We start from the raw sequence: 19013 nt of genomic DNA, 5'->3' as shown, positions 1-19013 counted from the left end.
CAGCCTGCCATGAGGGACTTTGTCAAACGCTTTACTAAAATAAATATTCTACCCAGGAGACCCTGGGGTGTCTAGTGTTAGAATGTAACTAGTGACAACTTTGTATTGGATGTAATGTGACCACTGGGAACAAGATGTAAGGGTCAGCTGACCCAGTAAACCATGGAACCAATGACAGAATGATGTGATGGTCAGCTGACCAGCTGACTCACTATAAATAAGAACCTGTTTAGAATTGTGGGGAGCTTGGAATGGCCCAGGTGAGGACCCAAGTTTGGAGTAGTGAAGTTTCTTTATTAAATCCTGTCTTAGATTTATAAATTGGAGTAGGTTTTGTTATATTTTCATTATCTGCATTTTGAAGAGTTCCTTCTAAAGAAACATTGGCAGCTGAGGAAAACCCCTCGTAACTTGGTGTTTGTTTTTGAAGAAGTGCTACAGCCATGGCAGAAGTTAGAAGTAAACCAATGGAATTGGGCTGTCCCTCTGTCTTTTCAGATGCTGAACCATATCAGCAATGGAAGGCAGAGGTGGAAATGTGGACCCTTGTCACCACCATACTGAAAAAAAAGCAAGGTACAGCATTAGCTTTGTCGCTTCCAAGTAGGAGCAAGCTCAGAAACAAGTATTTTCTGAGTGGATGGCAGATGCCCTAAATAGAGAAGAAGGGCTAGAGCTCCTGACACAATATTTCGAGACGTTTTACCATAAAGATGAGTTCTTGGAGAATTATGAGGGATGGGTGATGTTTGACAGGATTAGGAGACAAGATACCCTGTCCATGGAAAAGTACATCATGAATTTCGACAGGGGCCGTAACAGGCTAATGAAATTTAATCTGGAGATTCCAGATGCAGTATTGGCCTTTAAATTGTTGGACTGTGCATGTCTGTTGCACATGGATACTCTTTTAGTTGTGGCTGGAGTACAATTAAGGGGAACAGAGCCCCTCTTTGATCAAATGGCAGCATCTTTAAGAAAGTTTTTTGGGAAACAATCATTCCCTGCTACCTTGTTCAATACAGACCGGGATGCCATAGCACCCAGAACAGAGGAGTCAATGGTGACTCAACCGCCTGCCAAACCAAATGGTACACGAAGAGACAGTTACGTTAATAGCAGACCTAGTGTCGAAAACAGTTATAACCAATTTGAAAATGGAGAAAGAAGATGCACATGGGATACTGATAAGAGGTTTCAGTGGAAGGAATGCTAGAGGGATTGTGAATCGCTGTTTCCAATGAGACTCCCCCAGGCCACTACATTTTAAACTGTCCAAGAAGAGGAAATTGTGACCTTGAAACCACGTGACACAGAACACTTGGAAACTGACCGTGACGAGGATAAGGACCAGGATAGTCTGGTTTTGGTGGCAGAAAAGTTGGGTCCCATAATGACTGTCCTGATGATAGACAACTGTGCTGTTTTAGATCGTGGAAGTATGTCCACTGTCTGCAGCTCAGGTTGGCTAGATTGTTATTTAGGGTCTCTTGATCATAAAAACCAAAAGAAAGTAAAAGGACATGATAGTTTCACTTGTTTTAGACTGGGAGATGACAACACTCTTAACATCCTCCAAAAGGGTGATACTTCCCTGTAAGATTGCGGGAATCAGTTTATATATAAGTACAGATGTAGTTTCCAGTGATATACCTTTGTTGTTAAGCAGGTCTGTGATGAAGAAAGCTTGGATGACCATCGATTTGAAACAGGATAAAGCTGTGGTTTTTGTGAAAACTAGGGACCGACACCTTACAAGATATGGCCATTATTGTCTTCCTTTAAGTGAACCAAAATTATCAGACCAAAGGATTCACGAGGCATTAGTGTCGCTTACAGACACAACAGCATGATGGACAAAAAGAAGATTATTCTGAAACTCCATAAACAGTTTAGTCATCCAGTACTACAGAGACCGAGAGCACTGCTGCAGGATGCAGGTGTGCTGGACAAAGGATAGAATGATCTCACAGAACAAATATCAGCCCAGTGTGAAATTTGCATAAATATAAGACATCCCTGCATCTAGTCGTGAGTCTACCGCTAGCACGAGATTTCAATGATGTAGTGGTGATGGATTTAAAGATATGGGACAAGGACAAAGGTGTTTATCTACTGCACTTTGTGGACATGGCCACCCAGTTTAGCATATCCACGGTGATTTACAGCAAAGATAAAAAGACCATTATAGATAAAATTATGACCTACTGGATTGGAACAGGATTGGGGGCACCGTCTAAATTTTTGACAGACAATGGTGACGAATTTGCAAATGATGAGTTTCAAGATGTGTGTGAAAATTTAAATATTGTAATATTGTGCATTGCAGCAGAGAGCCCATTCAGCACTGGCCTCTGTGAAAGGAATCACACAGTTATAGGTGACATGTTGCATAAAAATTTTGCTGATCGATGGGCTGTAAATTGCAGATTGCATTAGCATGGGCAGTGCATGTAAAAAAAAAAATTGTTACAAATAGTGGGGACTATAGTTCATCCCAGTTAGTATATGGGAGGAATCCAAAGTTGCCATCAGTACTAACAGATACTCCCCCAGCGCTGGAAGGGACAAGCATTAGCTCCATGTTCTGCACACTTAAACTCCAGCATGCAGGGAGAAAGGCCTTCATTAAGGCTCAGGTTTCAGAATGGATAAGAAGGGCCCTAAGACATTGCAACAGGCCATCGGGAGTATACTTCAAGAAAGGGGATGGAGTCCACTATAAAAGAGAGAGCAAAAAAGAGCGGAAAGGGCCCAGAAAAGTGATAGGAACAGACAGCAAGGTAGTTATAGTACAACACAGTAACCAGATAGTGCAAGCCCACTCTTTGAGAGTAGTGGGACTTGGGCATGAATTCGGAGCATCTGAGCAAGATGCAGAAGTGCAGGAAGCACCTGTGCCTCATATGCACATACCCTGAGTTATTATGAGGATCAGTCAACAATGAATGAGAGGGAATCTGATTAACAAAGTACCAGTGAAACAAAGGATGAAGCTGCTGCTTCAAAGGTTCAGCTACCCAAAATAGGCACAGTGGTATCATACATACCCAAAGAGTCAAGTGGAGGGAGCCACTCTAATCAGGAAAGCAGGAAAGTACAAACACTGGCTCAACATCCAAGAGTGAGGGCAAAAAACCAAAGCTATTGATTGGGAAAATGGGGTGGACAGATGGAAGCAAAAAAAGCAAGACCTAAGACCTGAGGATGAGACAATAAGCATTCATGAACCCAGGAAAATGTGGCAAATCTGTGACTGAAATGGTATCAACAGGGGACAGCGATCTGAGAATAGCAGTGCTGACAGAAATAGACATGGCGGTAGAGGCTGAAACATAACAAGGAAGGCTAGGAATCAAACCAATGATAGGAATAGGAGGCCAACCAAAGGGAGCTGCACAGTTGTAAGGAGTCTGGGGTGTATACCGAGGTATCTGATGAACCTTGGTTCTCGAGGGATATTGCAACTCTGATAAAGAAGAAGAGAGAGATGTATGACATGTTTAGGCAACAGGGAACAAATAAGATGCTTGAGGAGTATAAAAAGTGCAAGAAACTACTTAAGAAGGAAATCAGGGGGGCTAAAAGAAAACATGAGGTTGCTTTGGCAGTCAAGGTGAAGGATAATCCTAAGACCTTCTACAGATATATTAAGAACAAAAGGATAGTAAGGGATAAAATTGGTCCTATTGAAGATCAGATGGTTGGCTTTGTACGGAACCAAAGAAATGAGGGAGATATTAAATGGGTTTCCCGCATTCGTATTTACTAAGGAAACTGGCATGGAGTCTATGGTTTTTATGATCAAGAGACCCTAAATAACAATCTAGCCAATAAGACAAACAAGTAGGGAGGTCATGGAACCTATACAGATTAAAGGGGAGGAGGAGGCAAATCAGAGTAGATAAATCCCCAGGATTGGACAGGGTATTCCCTCGGACCTTGAAGGAGACTAGTGTTGAAATTGCAGGGGCCCTGGCAGATATATTTAAAATGTCAGTGTCCATGGGTGAGGTGCCGGATGACTGGAGGATAGCTCATGTTGTTCCGTTGTTTAAAAAAAGCTCAAAAAGTAATCCGGGAAATTATAGGCCGGTAAGCTTGACGTCGGTAGTAGGTAAATTATTGGAAGGAGTACTAAGCGATAGAATCTACAAATATTTGGATGGACAGGGACTTATTAGGGAGAGTCAACATGGCTTTGTGTGTGGTAGGTCATGTTTGACTAATCTATTAGAGTTTTTCGAGGGGGTTACCAGGAAAGTGGATGAAGGGAAAGCAGTGGAAGTTGTTTAGAACAGAGTACATAGTACATAGAACATTACAGTGCAGTACAGGCCCTTCGGCCCTCGATGTTGCACCGACCAGTGGAACCAATCTAATGACTCTCTAACCTAAACTATTCCAATATTATCCATATGCCTATCCACTGACCATTTGAACGCCCTTAAGTTGGCGAGTCCACAACTGCTGCAGGCAGGGCATTCCACGCCCTTACTACCCTCTGAGTAAAGAACCTACCTCTGACATCCGTCCTATAATTATCACCCCTCAATTTAAAGCTATGTCCCCTCGTGTTAGCCATCACCATCCGAGGAAAAAGGTTCTCATTGTCCACCCTATCTAATCCTCTGATCATCTTGTATGCCTCAATTAGGTCACCTCTTAACCTTCTTCTTTCTAACAAAAATAACCTCAAGTCCCTCAGCCTTTCCTCATAAGACCTTCCCACCATACCAGGCAACATCCTGGTAAACCTCCTCTACACCCTTTCCAATTTTTGTTTTGATCTTAAACTTTGTTTAAGAACAAAGAAAAATAATACAGCACAGGAACAGGCCCTTCAGCCCACCAAGCCCTGCAGTGACACAGAGGCTTTCTAAACTCAAGCCCTTTTGCCTCTAAGTAGTCCGTATCCCCCTATTCGCTGCCTGTTCATGCATCTGTCAAGATGCCTTTTAAACATTGCTATTGTATCAGTTTCTATCACCACCTCTGCCAACACATTCCAGGCATTTACCATCCTCTGTGTAAAAAGCTTGCCTCTCATGTCTCCTTTAAACTTTCCCCCTTTTACTTTAAACCTATGCTCCTTAGTAATTGACATTTCCAATCTGGGGAAAAAACTCTGGAGTGATTGTATCTAAAAAATTCTAAGTGCCAAATGAGCATGAAAACAGGACAAATTCACACTTCTTTTTGGATGATTTAAAAATTGAATCTTACCAGACTTTGTCAAAAAATAACAAGCCAAACTTGGATTCTGCCAGCAGAGGGAGTGAGCGTGGCCTAAATTGCTTGATAGCTAGCTGACAGTAGCAGACTGCACCATTAAGCATGTGCAGATCTTTGTGCTCTATAAGCACAGAAATCTGTCACTGTCTTTCTCAACTATAGCCAGCCACTGTGGTTCATCAACCCCACCCCCCACCGCCCAGACTGATTGGCACCCTCCCCCACCAACAACCGTCTCCACCTGGAGGGATTACAACCTCCCAACCGATTGCTGTTGTAGACGTCAGTTGTCTCTCTCCCACTGATTGCTATTATAGTGCACAGTGGATCACCGTTTCCCCCCACTGATCGCTATTGCAGAGCGTGCAGTGGTCCCCCCGAACGGCCTATCCCTGGTCTGACCCAGTCAGGCCCTGTCCCCTCAGGACCTGCCCCCTTGGCACTGCCCAGTGCCTGGTGGGCAGTGCCAGAGTGCTAGGCTGGTATTGTCAGAGTGCCCAGTGAGCAGTGCCAGGATGCCACGCTGCCCGAGAGACAACCCAACCAGCCCTCAACCTTCTGAGGGGCCTCAATGGGTTTGGTTCTACGAGAAAGGCCATCACGTCTGGTCCCCACTGAAGGGTATCATACATGATCCTCGCCTGTGAGGCCACAGAGGCAAGTGAGCCCGAATGATTGTGTCCTGGGCTCACTTTTAATGTTTAAATGCTACTTACCATTGACTGTAAATATTGAAGTCCTGAACTGCCTTTAAAAGATTCCCACATTTCCCACATGACAGGTGTGGATTTATCCACAAACAGCCACCCCCAACCTACATTCCCCAGTTCCTGCCTAATATTGTCATAGCCTTCCCCCAGTTTAATACTTTTGCCTGAAGACTATTCTTATCTAGAAGCAACTTAAGCCTTACAGAATTATGGTCACTGTTCCTGAAATGCTTCCACATTGAAACTTTGATCATCTGGCTGGGATTATTCCCCAATAATAGGTATATTTTGGCCTCTTCCCGAATTGGAATATGATGTGGAGATGCCAGCGTTGGACTGGCGTAAGTATAGTGAGAAGTCTCACAACATCAGGTTAAAGTTCTACAGGTTTATTTGGTAGCACGTACTTTCGAAGCACTGCCCCTTCATCAGGTGAGGGCGTGGGTCCTGAGGGAACCAGACCAGTGGTGGGCCTTTCACTAGGATGCTACAGGGACTTGATGGTTTGAGTTATGAGGAGAGGCTGGATAGACTGGGACTTTTCTCTCTGGAGCGTAGGAGGCTGAGAGATGATCTTACAGAGGTCTATAAAATAATGAAGGGCATAGATCAGCTAGTTTGTGAATATCTCTTCCCAAAGATAGGGGAGTCTAAGGCTAGAGGGGATAGGTTTAAGGTGAGAGAGGAGTGTTACAAAAGTGTCCAGAGGGACATTTTTTCACACAAAGGGTGGTGAGCGTCTGGAACAAACTACCAGAGGTAATAGTAGAGGCAGGTACAATTTTGTTTTTTAAAAAACGTTTAGGCAGTTACATGGGTACGATGGGTGTAGAGGGATATGAGCCAAATGCGGGCAATTGGGATTAGCTTCGGGGTTTTAAAAAAAGAATAGCATGCACAAGTTGGGCCGAAGGGTCTGTTTCCATGCTGTAAATCTCTATGACTCTATGACTATGATGGATGGTTCCAGAGTATAGTTTAAACTCAGAGAGCTATTTCTCAGAGCTCGTACACCATGGTGCATATACAGTTGGGCCTCCAGGACTGGCAGAGCCAAGTGATTTGCATTCCAACCATTATTTTGTAAATTGAGTTTGTGTCTTAGATGCCCTGTTTGTGAACAGAACTCCCATTCACCTGATGAAGGAGCAGTGCTCCAAAAGCTTGTGGTTTGCGCTACCAAATAACTTCTATAGACTTTAACCTGGTGTTCTGACACTTCTTACTGTGGTTACCTCAGTCCAATGCCGGCATCTCCACATCAGAGCCAAGTGACACAGAGACCTCTGGACCTCAGTCCAACTACAGTACATCATGCCTCCTGTTGGGAGAACCATGCAATGATGAGGTCCTCCCTTGCTGTCCTGCCCTTAGAGCCACCTTTGCACCAGGATGTATAATGCATAGCAGACCACCATGGTGCAGGAGAACTTCGGGGGTTATACTGGAGCACCCAGCCAGGTCGGTCCAGGCAGCGGAACCAAATCTTCAGGAGACTGAATCACCACTGAACAATGGGCTGGGTGGCAGCATGGGTCTTAGTATAGTGAGTCTCCACATCGGTCTGGAACGTCCACACTGGTGTCATCAGCAAGTACCTCTTGCACCCACAAACAATTCTAGAGGCTGGGTGGTCCTCCAAGAGCCCAGGACTGTCCGAGCTCCACAGGGTGAAGCTGTTATGCAGTGTCTGGGTGGTGTGCACATACGTGCATGATATTAAGGTGGTGGTTGCAGACCAGCTGCATGTTGAGTGGAAATTCTTCCGATTGATGAAGGCAACTGCTTGATCGTAGTGCCTCTGTCCTCCTGCTGCAACCTCTAGCCTGTGTTGTCCTTGTGTCCTTGCAGTGGCTGCTCAGCTCCCTCTCCTCACCACGTGCCCCTCACCCCCTCCCAGTCACCCATGTCCCCATGAGTCAATCCGACACCATCCGACACTGCCAATCCGACACCATCACCAGTGCCATGCTGGGCAGCCGACCATTGTCCCACCATTACCATGGCGGGCACAGAGAGCATTCGAGTGGCTGTGAGGGGATTCCATTGGTAACCCTTGAAGCATCGACGTGTGTGCACTCACCTGGATGTCTGGTGCACTGGCTCCCAGGAATGGCTTGCAGTTCAGGCAGACAGTGGAGAAGCTTCCTCGTGACTTGCATGTGACTTGTTGCCATGTTAGGAGCACTGCAGAATCCATGTAGTGTGAGGGGCTGTTTTACCACTTACAGAGTTCCCTCACTGGGGCAACAGCTGCCAGAGCTGCTGCTTGTAACTGTTGGTGGGGTCTGGGATAGAATGTCAGCAATAAACCATAGAGTCTGTCAGATGGCAGGGCAAGCAGAACGACATCCATGGGGTTGGGACTCGGCCTAATATGCAATCCTTTGGGGGCCATCCAGCGGGCAGGGGGAATACATGCAACATGAAACAAGCCACTGGTGGCCCCAAACCTGAGGACTCCCAGATCAGCATGAGCTTCCCCCTCAACCCCTGCACCATGCAGGCTCCCTATCCCATCCTGCATCATAGAAGTGGCTGAGCGCTCCCCTGCATTCCAGGGATTGGTGCTCAGTGGTAGTGACCTCTGCACTTCCCTTCGCTACTGCTGTGTCTGAACAACACTTTTATAGAGCAGTAGTGATTTGCGCTGGTGTGATATCACACCGGAAGCACCTGGGAGGAGGGAAGCTGCCATACTGAACTGGCTAATGACATTGAAATCCAGTCATTCTCAAGCTAATATGTTCCGCATGTGATTGGCACCATTCCAAAGGAAGATTGCAAACAATTATACTCTGGGCACAAATTGGATTTTTTTGCCTCGTACACTATTTTTCCAGCTCACTCACTGATTGATGGGCACGATGAGGTGATAAGATCGTGTCCAAGATTTTGAAGATAAAGAGTTATATTTGTATATGGTGTGGAAACATACTTAAAAGGGAATATGTAGAAAAGTGCCAAATGGCTTCATTCTGTGCTGTATGAATCTCAGTAAAAATGAAAATGTACTTACTGAAACAAGCCATACAGCAGCTGTTTGCAAGTGGAAGAAGAGTGCCTCCATCCTGAGGGAGAAAATACAGAATTAAATGAAAAATAATATCATTCATCTTTCTCCACAAGTATAGTTGCACACTTTTCATGAAGCTGAGAAAAGCACGGCAACAATGGGTCAAGACAAAGCTGCATGTCATATCTATGGTGCTGAATATAGGTCTAAACTTGGAGTCAGCACATTATAGAAAAGATAAAAGATGACATTAAAGGGACTGGCTGCATTTCAAGTACAGTCTCCTCTTGTATTTCACTCAGACTGCACTTGATAAACACAACAGCAGCACAGCACCTACTGTGAGCCTGCTCTAGCCCTAAAAAATGAAATAAAGACGGTTAACTCTACTGCCTCTGGGTGGAATTTTCAGGTCGCTAGGAATGCTTCCAATGTTTTATCAACAGAGTATTTACATCAGGAAACAGACAATCTGGCACCTATTTCACACATCTCCCAGCATGCATATTACAAAAAGAATAATTACGTAACAGCCTTACTGCCTGCTCTACTCTGGAAGAGCTTTGCTTTGTTAAGGGGAAGTTGTGTTTGACGAATTTATTGGATTTCTATGAGGATGTGACTAGTGTGGTAGACAGAGGGGAACCAGTGGATGTGGTGTTTCTAGATTTTCAAAAGGCGTTTGATGAAAGTGCCTCACAAAAGGTTGCTTCAGAAGGTTAGGGTGCATGGAGTTGAGGGTAAGGTGTTAGCGTGGATAGAGGATTGGTTGTCTAATAGGAGGCAGAGAGTTGGTATCAATGGGTGCTATTCTGACTGGCGGTTGGTGATTAGTGGAGTGCCGCAGGGATCGGTGCTAGGGCCTCAGCTATTTACCATTTATATAGATGATCTGGAGGAGGGGGCTGAGTGTAGGGTAACGAAATTTGCTGATGACACGAAGGTGAGTGGAAAAGCAAATTGCGCGGAGGGTGTGGAAAGTCTGCAGAGAGATCTGGATAGGCTGAGCGAGTGGGCGAGGACCTGGCAGATGGAGTATAATGTTAGCATGTGTGAGGTTATCCACTTTGGCAGAAATAATAGTAGGAGGGGTTACTATTTAAAGGGTGAAAAGCTGCAGCATGCTACGGTGCAGAGGGACCTGGGGGTCCTTGTGCATGAGTCGCAAAAACCCAGTCTGTAGGTGCAGCAGGTGATCAAGAAGGCGAATGGGATGTTGGCCTTTATAGTGAGGGGGATAGAATATAAAAGCAGGGAGGTCTTGCTGCAACTGTACAGGGCACTGGTGAGGCCGCAGCTGGAGTACTGTGTGCAGTTTTGGTCGCCGCACTTGCGGAAGGATATATTGGCCTTGGAGGGAGTGCAGAGGAGGTTCACGAGTCTGATACCGGAGATGAGGGGGTTGAACTATGAAGAGAGACTAAATAGACTGGGTCTGTACTCGTTGGAGTTTAGAAGGATGAGGGGGGATCTTATAGAGATGCATAAGATAATGAAAGGGATGGATAGGGTAGAGGTAGAGAGATTCTTCCCACTTAGAAAGGATAGCAGGACTAGAGGGCACAGCCTCAAGATAAGGGGGGGCAGTTTAGAACGGAGTTGAGGAGGAACTTCTTCACTCAAAGGGTGGTGAATCTCTGGAATTCTCTGCCTGTTGAAGTGGTGGAGGCTATCTCGCTAAATATATTTAAGTCACGGGTAGATAGGTTTCTGACAGACAAGGGAATTAAGGGTTATGGGGAGAGAGCGGGAAAGTGGAACTGAGCCACTTCAGATCAGCCATGATCTTACTGAATGGCGGAACAGGCTCGAAGGGCTAGATGGCCTACTCCTGCTCCTATTTCTTATGTTCTTATGTTCTATACCTGTAGAATCATAAAGTCACAGAACCAAACAGTGCAGAAAAGGACCTTCTTGATGAAATGGAGTGAGTCACAATGGACTCACAAGCACGGTGATGAAGTAGAACCCTTTAATACATCAGGGATTAGCCAAATGCAACATTAAAAGTGATGCACAGCTCCCTTCTGTGCAATTCTAATCTTTTCCTCCACTTATTAAATGGGTTAGAAAGAACATTTTCCTTACCACTTTGCATTTTTCTATTTGTTCCGTTAATGGGCAATATTCTGTTCGCTCTCTTGTAAGAAATCTTCCACCTACTTCCCTACAAGAAATTTCAGTGCATTCATCAACGCGATGTTTCTGGTTCGCCTAAAATAAAAACAAAGAGCTTCCTGTTTGATTAAAAGATTTTCAGCACAAACTTACAGGTCAAAATAACATGGGACTGCAGCAGTTCAAGAAAGCAGCTCACCACTATCTTCTCAAGGGGAATGAATGATGGGCAATAAATGCTGGCTCAGCCCGTGATGCCCACATCCCACAAATGATTTTTAAAAATTAGACATATTGATAAGAATGGCCTATATGCTGAGTAAAACTTCCTCCAAACTGCACCAATAATCTCCCTCTGGTCCAATATTAGGAATGCATCTCTTATTGTATCAATGTGACACAAGTTCTCTCTAACTGTTACTAAAAAGTCAATGTGAAGCTCTGGGTTCATGTCAAACAGAAACTGGATTAATATTGCTATGAATAATCTTACAGATTTAACCATTAATGATTTAAATCAGTTCAGAATTTAATTAATTTAAGGCATTTACAATGCACTAAAGCAGTTTGTACTTCAAAACTAGAAACAACCTAAAAAAACAAGTCAACAGGAGCATCAAAGAACAAAGAACAGTACAGCGCAGGAACAGGCCCTTCAGCCCACACAGTCTGTGCCTCGCTAATCTAATATTTTCTTGCCTCTATGTGGTTCATATCTCTCTATTTCTGCCTATTCATGTATCTATCCAGATGCCTCTTGAACATTGTTATAGAATTTACTTCCACCACCTCCTCTGGCAGCACGTTCCAGGCATTCAACACCCTCTGGGTGAAAAACCTGCCCCTTACATCTCTGTTAAACTTTCCCCCTCTCACTCTCAATCTATGCTCCTGAGTAAATGATCCTCCGACCCTGGGAAAAAGACCCTGACTATCCATTCTATCCAAGCCTGTCATAATCTTGTAAACTTCTATCAGCTCCCCCCTCATTCTCAGACACCCCAATGAAAACAATCCAAGTTTGTTCAACCTTTCTTCATAGTCCATTCCTTCTGAATCAGGCAACATCCTGGCAAATCTCTTCTGCACCCTTTCCAATGCATCAATATCCTTCTGGTAGTGTGGCAACCAGAATTGTACACAATGCTCCAAATGCGGCCTAACCAAAGTCTTACACAGCTGCAATATTATTTTCCAATTCCCGTACTCAATGCCCTGATCGATGAAAGCCAGCATGCCATACGCCTTCTTGACCACCTTGTCCACCTGAGCTGCCACTTTCAGGGAACTATGGATCTGCACGCCTAGATTCCTCTGTATGCTAATATTTCTACTGCTCCTTGTGGAACATCGTTGTCACAGATCTCCAGTTTGAAAAGTATCCTTCCACTGCTACTCTCTGCTTTCAATGCCCAATAAGAAGTCTCACAAAACCAGGTTAAAGTCCAACAGGTTTATTTGGCAGCACAAGCTTTCAGAGCGCTGCTCCTTCATCAGGTGAATGAGGACTTGTGTTCATAAACAGGGCAAATACAGACACAAATTCAATTTACCAGATAATGGTTGGAATGCTAGTCTTTATGGTAATCAAGTCTTAAAGGTACAGACAGCATGATTGCTCCACTCACATTGTCTGTACCTTTAAGACTTGATTACCTGTGAAGACTCGCATTCCAATCATTATCTTGTAAATTGAGTTTACAAGATAGGCTGGAGAGACTGGATAGACTGGGACTTTTTTCTCTGGAGCGTAGGAGGCTGAGGGGTGATCTTATAGAGGTCTATAAAATAATGAGGGGCATTGATCAGCTAGATAGTCAATATCTTTTCCCAAAGATAGGAGAGTCTAAAACTAGAGGGCATTGGTTTAAGCTGAGAGGGGAGAGATACAAAAGTGTCCAGAGGGGCATTTTTTCACACAGAGGGCAGTGAGTATCTGGGACAAGCTGCCAGAGGTAGTAGTAGAGATGGATACAATTTTGTCTTTTGAAAAGCATTTAGATAGTTACATGGGTACGATGGGTATGGAGGCGTATGGGCCAAATGCGGGTAATTGGGATTAGTTTAGGAGTTTAAAAAAAAGTGGCATGGACAATTTGGGCCAAAGGACCTGTTTCCATGCTATAAATCTTATGACTCTATGACCTCCCCTTCACAAAACCATGTTGCCTATCGCTAATAAATCGATTTTCTTCCAGATGTGAGCACATCCTGTCCCTCATTATCTGCAAATTCCATCCAAGCTACCCACCACCTGACTTGGAACTGTGGGCAGAATCTTGAGCCCACACTTTCCGTGCGTGAGATCACCTGGGTGGGGGGTTGTTTCCGTGCACAAGATCACCTGGGGTGTTGGGGGGCAGGGGGAGGGTGCGGGGGGAGCAGTGCTCAAAATACGGTAACACCTGGAAATTGTACATTTTGCCGGCGAGATTGTGATTTCTGATTTTCCGGGTCCCTCACTGGTGTTATAATCAGTTTAATGCTCACAATAGGTGAGAACTTTATTTTTATAAATTTAAGTGTGATTATACATCCACCTTGCTAAATTATTCCCCCCTCACTAAACTTTCACACTCGCCGATGTGATGTCAAGTTGGCACGGTTTACAAATATTTAGCCAAATGTGAACCTGTCGAGGGGATCCGTCTGGGGGTGCAAGGGTCAGTATAGCCCCTGGGGAAAAGGAACATGGCCAGGCAGAGACTTGGCAATACCCCTTTGCACTGTCCCATATCCTCACACGTTGAATATTCTCCGACACACACACTCATATCATGAATAATCCCTCACATCATATCCACACACACACACACTGCACCTGACCTGTACAAGAAATCCAGGTGAAATCAAGGGAGAACCATCAAAGATGCCAAGAAACAATACTGGACCAAGCTAGCGTCCCAGCCTAGCATCCCAGGCTAACCTCATGAATACCCACTGATTATGGCCAGCTCTACATGACAAAGATGAAGGAGTGTAGAATCACCAGCAAAGATGCACCCTCCCCATCACAGAATATGACAGTGCAGAAGAAGCCCTTCGGCCCATTGAGTCTGCACTGACACATGAAATGCCCTGACCTGCCCACCTAATCCCACTTGCCAGCATTAGATCCATAGCCTTGAATGTTATGGTGTGCTGAGTACTCATCCAGGTACTTTTTAAAAGGTGTGAGGCATCCCACCTCCATCAACCTCCCAAACAGCACATTCTAGACCGTCACCACCCTCTGGATAAAAAAGCTTTTCCTTAAATCCCCCCTAAACTTCCCACCCCTCACTTTTAATTTGTGTCTCTTCACAATTAACCTTTCAATTAAGGGGACCAGTACATCCTATTTATCCTGTGCATGACCCTCATAATCTTGAATAACTCAATCAGGTCACTCCTTGGTCTTCTCTGCTCCAGAAAAAACAACTCAAGACTATCCAGGCTCTCTTCATAACTTAACTTGAGTGGCACAGTGGCACAGTGGTTAGCATGCTGCCTCACAGCACCAAGGATCCCGATTCAATTACTGGCTTGGGTCACTGTATGGAGTTTACACTTTCTCCCCATGTCTGTGAGGGCTTCCTCCAGGTGCTCCGGTTGCCCCCCATAGTACAAAGCTGTTCGGGTGAGGTGGATCAGCCATACTAAATTGCCCCTTAGAGTCAGGGGAACTATCTAGAGTAAATGCATAGGATCATGGGGATAGGGTATGGATGAGATTGTGGTCAGTGCAGACTCAAGGGGCTGAATGGCCTCCTTCTGCACTGTAGAATTCTATGATTTTTAAATTTCCATTCCAGGCAGCATCTTGGTAAATCTCCTCTGCACCTCTTCCAGTGTGTTCACATCCTTCCTATCATGTGGCGACCAGACCTGCACATAGCACTCCAGCTGTGGCCTCACCAAAGTTCTAAACATTACCTCTCTGCTTTTGTAATCTATGTCCTGCTACAACAACGGATGAATGAACATCGCTTGACAATCACCAGGCAAGACTGTTCCCTTCCTGTTGGCGAACACTTCAGTGGTCACGGGCATTCAGCCTCTGACCTTCGGGTAAGCATTCTCCAAGGCGGCCTTCACGACACACGACAGCGCAGAGTCACTGAGCAGAGACTGATAGCCAAGTTCCGCACACATGGGGACGGTCTCAACAGGGATCTTGGGTTCAAGTCGCACTATCAGTAACCCCCGTGACTTGCCTGGGTTTGCAAAACCTCACTTACTGTACTGTCTGGAGACAATACACATCTCTTTAACCTGTGATCAGTGCTCCTTCCACACACATTGTCGGCCACTTCAGGTCTTGAACAGCAGGTTAGGTGTAAGGATTTGCATTCTAATCAGTAATCTGTAAACTGTCTGTGCTTTATATGCTCTGTCTGAGGCCAGAACTCTCCATTCACCTGACGAAGGGACTATCCCCGAAAGCTTGTGAGTCTATTATCAAATAAATTGGTTGGACTAAAACCTGGTGTTGTCAGACTTTTTACTGATTGATAAAGACAAGTGTGCCATATGCCTTTTTCATCACCCTATTTGCCTGCCTTTCTGCCTTCAGAGATCTATGGACAAAACAAACCAAGGTTCCTTTGTTCTTCGGAACTTCCCAGTGTCAGACCTTTCATAGTATACTTCCTTGTCAAATTACTCCTTCCAAAGTGCATCACCTCACACTTTTCAGGGTTAAACTCCATCTAATAAGAACATAAGAACATAAGAAATAGGAGCAGGAGTAGGCCATCTAGCCCTTTGAGCCTGCCCCGCCATTCAATAAGATCATGGCTGATCTGAAGTGGATTAGTTCCACTTTCCCGCTTTCTCCCCATAACCCTTAATTCCCCTGTCTGTCAAAAACCTATCTACCCGTGACTTAAATATATTTAGCGAGGCAGCCTCCACCACTTCAACAGGCAGAGAATTCCAGAGATTCACCACCCTTTGATTGAAGAAGTTCCTCCTCAACTCTGATCTAAACTGCTCCCCCCCTTATCTTGAGGCTGTGCCCTCTCGTCCTGCTATCCCTTCTAAGTGGGAAGAATCTCTCTAACTCTACCCTATCCATCCCTTTCATTATCTTATATGTCTCTATAAGTTCCCCCCTCATCCTGTTAAACTTCAACGAGTACAGACCCAGTCTATTTAGTCTCTCTTCATAGTCCATCTGCTACTTATCTGCCCATTTGACCATCTCGTCTATAGAGAAACATAGAAAAACTACAGCACAATACAGGCCCTTCGGCCCACAAAGTTGTGCCGAACATGTCCCTACCTCAGAGATTACTAGGCTTACCTATAACCCTCTATCTTACTAAGTTCCATGTACTTATCGCAAAATCTCTTAAAAGACCCTATCGAACCCGCCTCCACCACCGTTGCTGGCAGCCTATTCCATGTACCCACCACTCTCCAAGTGAAAACCTTACCCCTGACATCTCCTCTGTACCTATTCCCCAGCACCTTAAACCTGTGTCCTCTTGTGGCAACCATTTCAGCCCTGGGAAAAAGCCTCTGACTATCCACTTGATCAATACCTCTCAACGTCTTATACACCTCTATCAGGTCACCCCTCATTCTTCGTCTCTTCAAGGAGAAAAGGCTGAGCTCCCTCAACCTATCCTCATAAGGCATGCTCCCCAATCCAGGCAACAGCCTTGTAAATATCCTCTGTACCCTTTCTATGGCTTCCACATCCTTCCTGTAATGAGGCGACCAGAAGTGAATGTGAGGCGCAAGTGTGAGGTTATCCACTTTGGCAGGAATAATAGTAGGAAGGATTACTATTTAAAGGGCGAAAAGCTGCAGCATGCTACAGTGCAGAGGGACCTGGGGGTCCTTGTGCATGAGTTGCAAAAACCCAGTCTGCAGGACTCTTAAGGGAGAGGGAGATCAACCCCAAGTCGTAGTTCATGTGGGGACGCATGACATAGGGAGGTTAAGGGAAGGGGATATTAAGCAGAAATTTATGGCGTTGGGGTGGAAACTTAAGGCCAAGTCAGACAGAGTAGTTATCTCGGGACTCTTGCCTGTGCCACGGGATAGTTTAGAGCGGAACAGGGAGAGGGAAAGTTTGAACTCGTGGCTGAGGGGATGGTGCAGGAGGGAGGGGTTCAGGTTCTTGAACAATTGGGGCTCATTCTGGGGAAGGTGGGACCTCTACAAGAGTGACGGTCTACACCTGAATCAGAGGGGAACCAATATCTTGGGGGTAAAATTTGCAAAGGCTATGCAGGGGGGTTTAAACTGATTCAGAGGGGGGGTGGGATCCTGAGTAGCAGGGATGAAAGTGAGGGGGGCATAGATGAGGACTGCATTGCACAGCATCGTGGGGGTAGAGCGGAGCAGGGTTTGAAATGCGTATACTTTAATGCAAGGAGTATTCACAATAAAGTGGATGAACTTGCAGCGTGGATCAGTACTTGGAACTTTGATGTTGTGGCCATTTCAGAGACATGGATAGAGCAGGGTCAGGGATGGTTGTTGCAGGTTCCGGGGTTCAAATGCTTCAGTCAGAGTGGAGCTGGGGGAAGGGTAATTATGAGGCTATTAGGAGAGAATTAGGAAGCATAGGTTGGACTAGGAGACTACAGGGTCTCGGAACGTCCGAAATGTGGAGATTTTCAAGGAGCAGCTACTGCGAGTCCTTGATATGTATGTCCCTGTCAGGCAAGGAGGAATTGGTAGAGCTAGGGAACCGTGGTGCACTAAAAAAGTTGATTCGCTGGTTAAAAGGAAAAAGGAGGCTCATGTCAGGATGAGACTTGAGGGCTCAGGTAGTGCACTAGAAAGCTTTAGATTGGCTAGGAGGGAGTTAAAGAGTGAGTTAAGAAGGGCTAAAAGAGGACATGAGAAGACTTTGGCTGATAGGATTAAGGAGAATCCTAAGGCGTTCTATATCTTCTGTTAAGAACAGAAGATTGGTTAGGGCAAGATTAGGGCCAGTTAGAGACAGCAGTGGGAGGTTATGTGTAGAACCGGAAGAGATTGGAGAGGCATTGAACCAATATTTCTCTTCGGTATTCACGCAGGGGGACATAAATGTAGCTGTGGAGAACACTGGGTTGCAGGGTTGTAAACTGGACAGTATTGCAGTTGATAGGGAGGATGTGCTAGATATTCTTGAGGGTTTGAAAATAGATAAGTCCCCTGGGCCAGACGAGATTTACCCTAGGATTCTCTGGGAGGCAAGAGAGGCGATTGCAGAGCCTCTGGCTCTGATCTTCAGGTCGTCGTTGGCCACAGGTGTAGTGCCAGAAGATTGGAGGATAGCGAATGTTGTCCCATTGTTTAAGAAGGGGAACAGAGACTTCCCCGGGAATTATAGACCGGTGAGTCTTACTCCTGTTGTGGGTAAGGTTTTAGAAAAAATTATTAGGGATAGGATTTATAGTTATTTAGAGAGTAATGAATTGATTGGAGATAGTCAGCATGGTTTTGTAGAGGGTAGGTCGTGCCTTACTAACCTTATTGAGTTTTTTGAGAAAGTGACCAAAGAGGTGGATGGGGGTAAGGCAATTGACGCGGTATATATGGACTTTAGTAAGGCTTTTGATAAGGTTCACCATGGAAGGCTTCTGCAGAAAATGCAGATGTATGGGATTGAGGGTGATTTAGGTAATTGGATCAGGAATTGGCTAGCGGATAGGAGTCAGAGGGTGGTGGTTGATGGTAAGTATTCGTCATGGAGTTCGGTTACTAGCGGTGTGCCTCAGGGATCTGTTTTGGGGCCACTGCTGTTTGTAATTTTTATAAATGATCTGGATGAGGGTATAGTTGGGTGGATTAGTAAATTTGCTGATGACACCAAAGTCGGAGGTATGGTAGATAGTGAGGAAGGGTGTCATAGTTTACAGAGAGACTTGGACAAGTTGCAGAGCTGGGCCGAGAGGTGGCAGATGGAGTTTAATGCGGAAAAGTGTGAGGTAATTCACTTTGGCAGG

At 45.2% G+C, this 19013-nt stretch overlaps 1 protein-coding gene across 1 annotated transcript in view; it reads right to left on the bottom strand.

Annotated features, from left to right (window-relative positions):
- LOC145343524 (mucin-5B-like) overlaps nucleotides 1-19013 on the bottom strand; it is a 77357-nt gene that overhangs the window by 9705 nt on the left and 48639 nt on the right. The window contains exons 4-5 of the mRNA XM_080189775.1: nucleotides 11050-11175; nucleotides 8965-9016 (exon numbers count right to left, since the gene is read on the bottom strand). Of these exons, the coding sequence (XP_080045901.1) occupies nucleotides 8965-9016; nucleotides 11050-11175 (178 nt within the window). The remainder of the gene's footprint in view (nucleotides 1-8964; nucleotides 9017-11049; nucleotides 11176-19013) is intronic.

The sequence above is a fragment of the Carcharhinus amblyrhynchos genome, chromosome 5 (assembly GCF_965287045.1).
Source record: "Carcharhinus amblyrhynchos chromosome 5, sCarAmb.v2.hapA, whole genome shotgun sequence".
Classification (NCBI taxonomy): Eukaryota; Metazoa; Chordata; class Chondrichthyes; order Carcharhiniformes; family Carcharhinidae; genus Carcharhinus; species Carcharhinus amblyrhynchos.
This window is presented reverse-complemented; position numbering and strand designations above follow the sequence as displayed.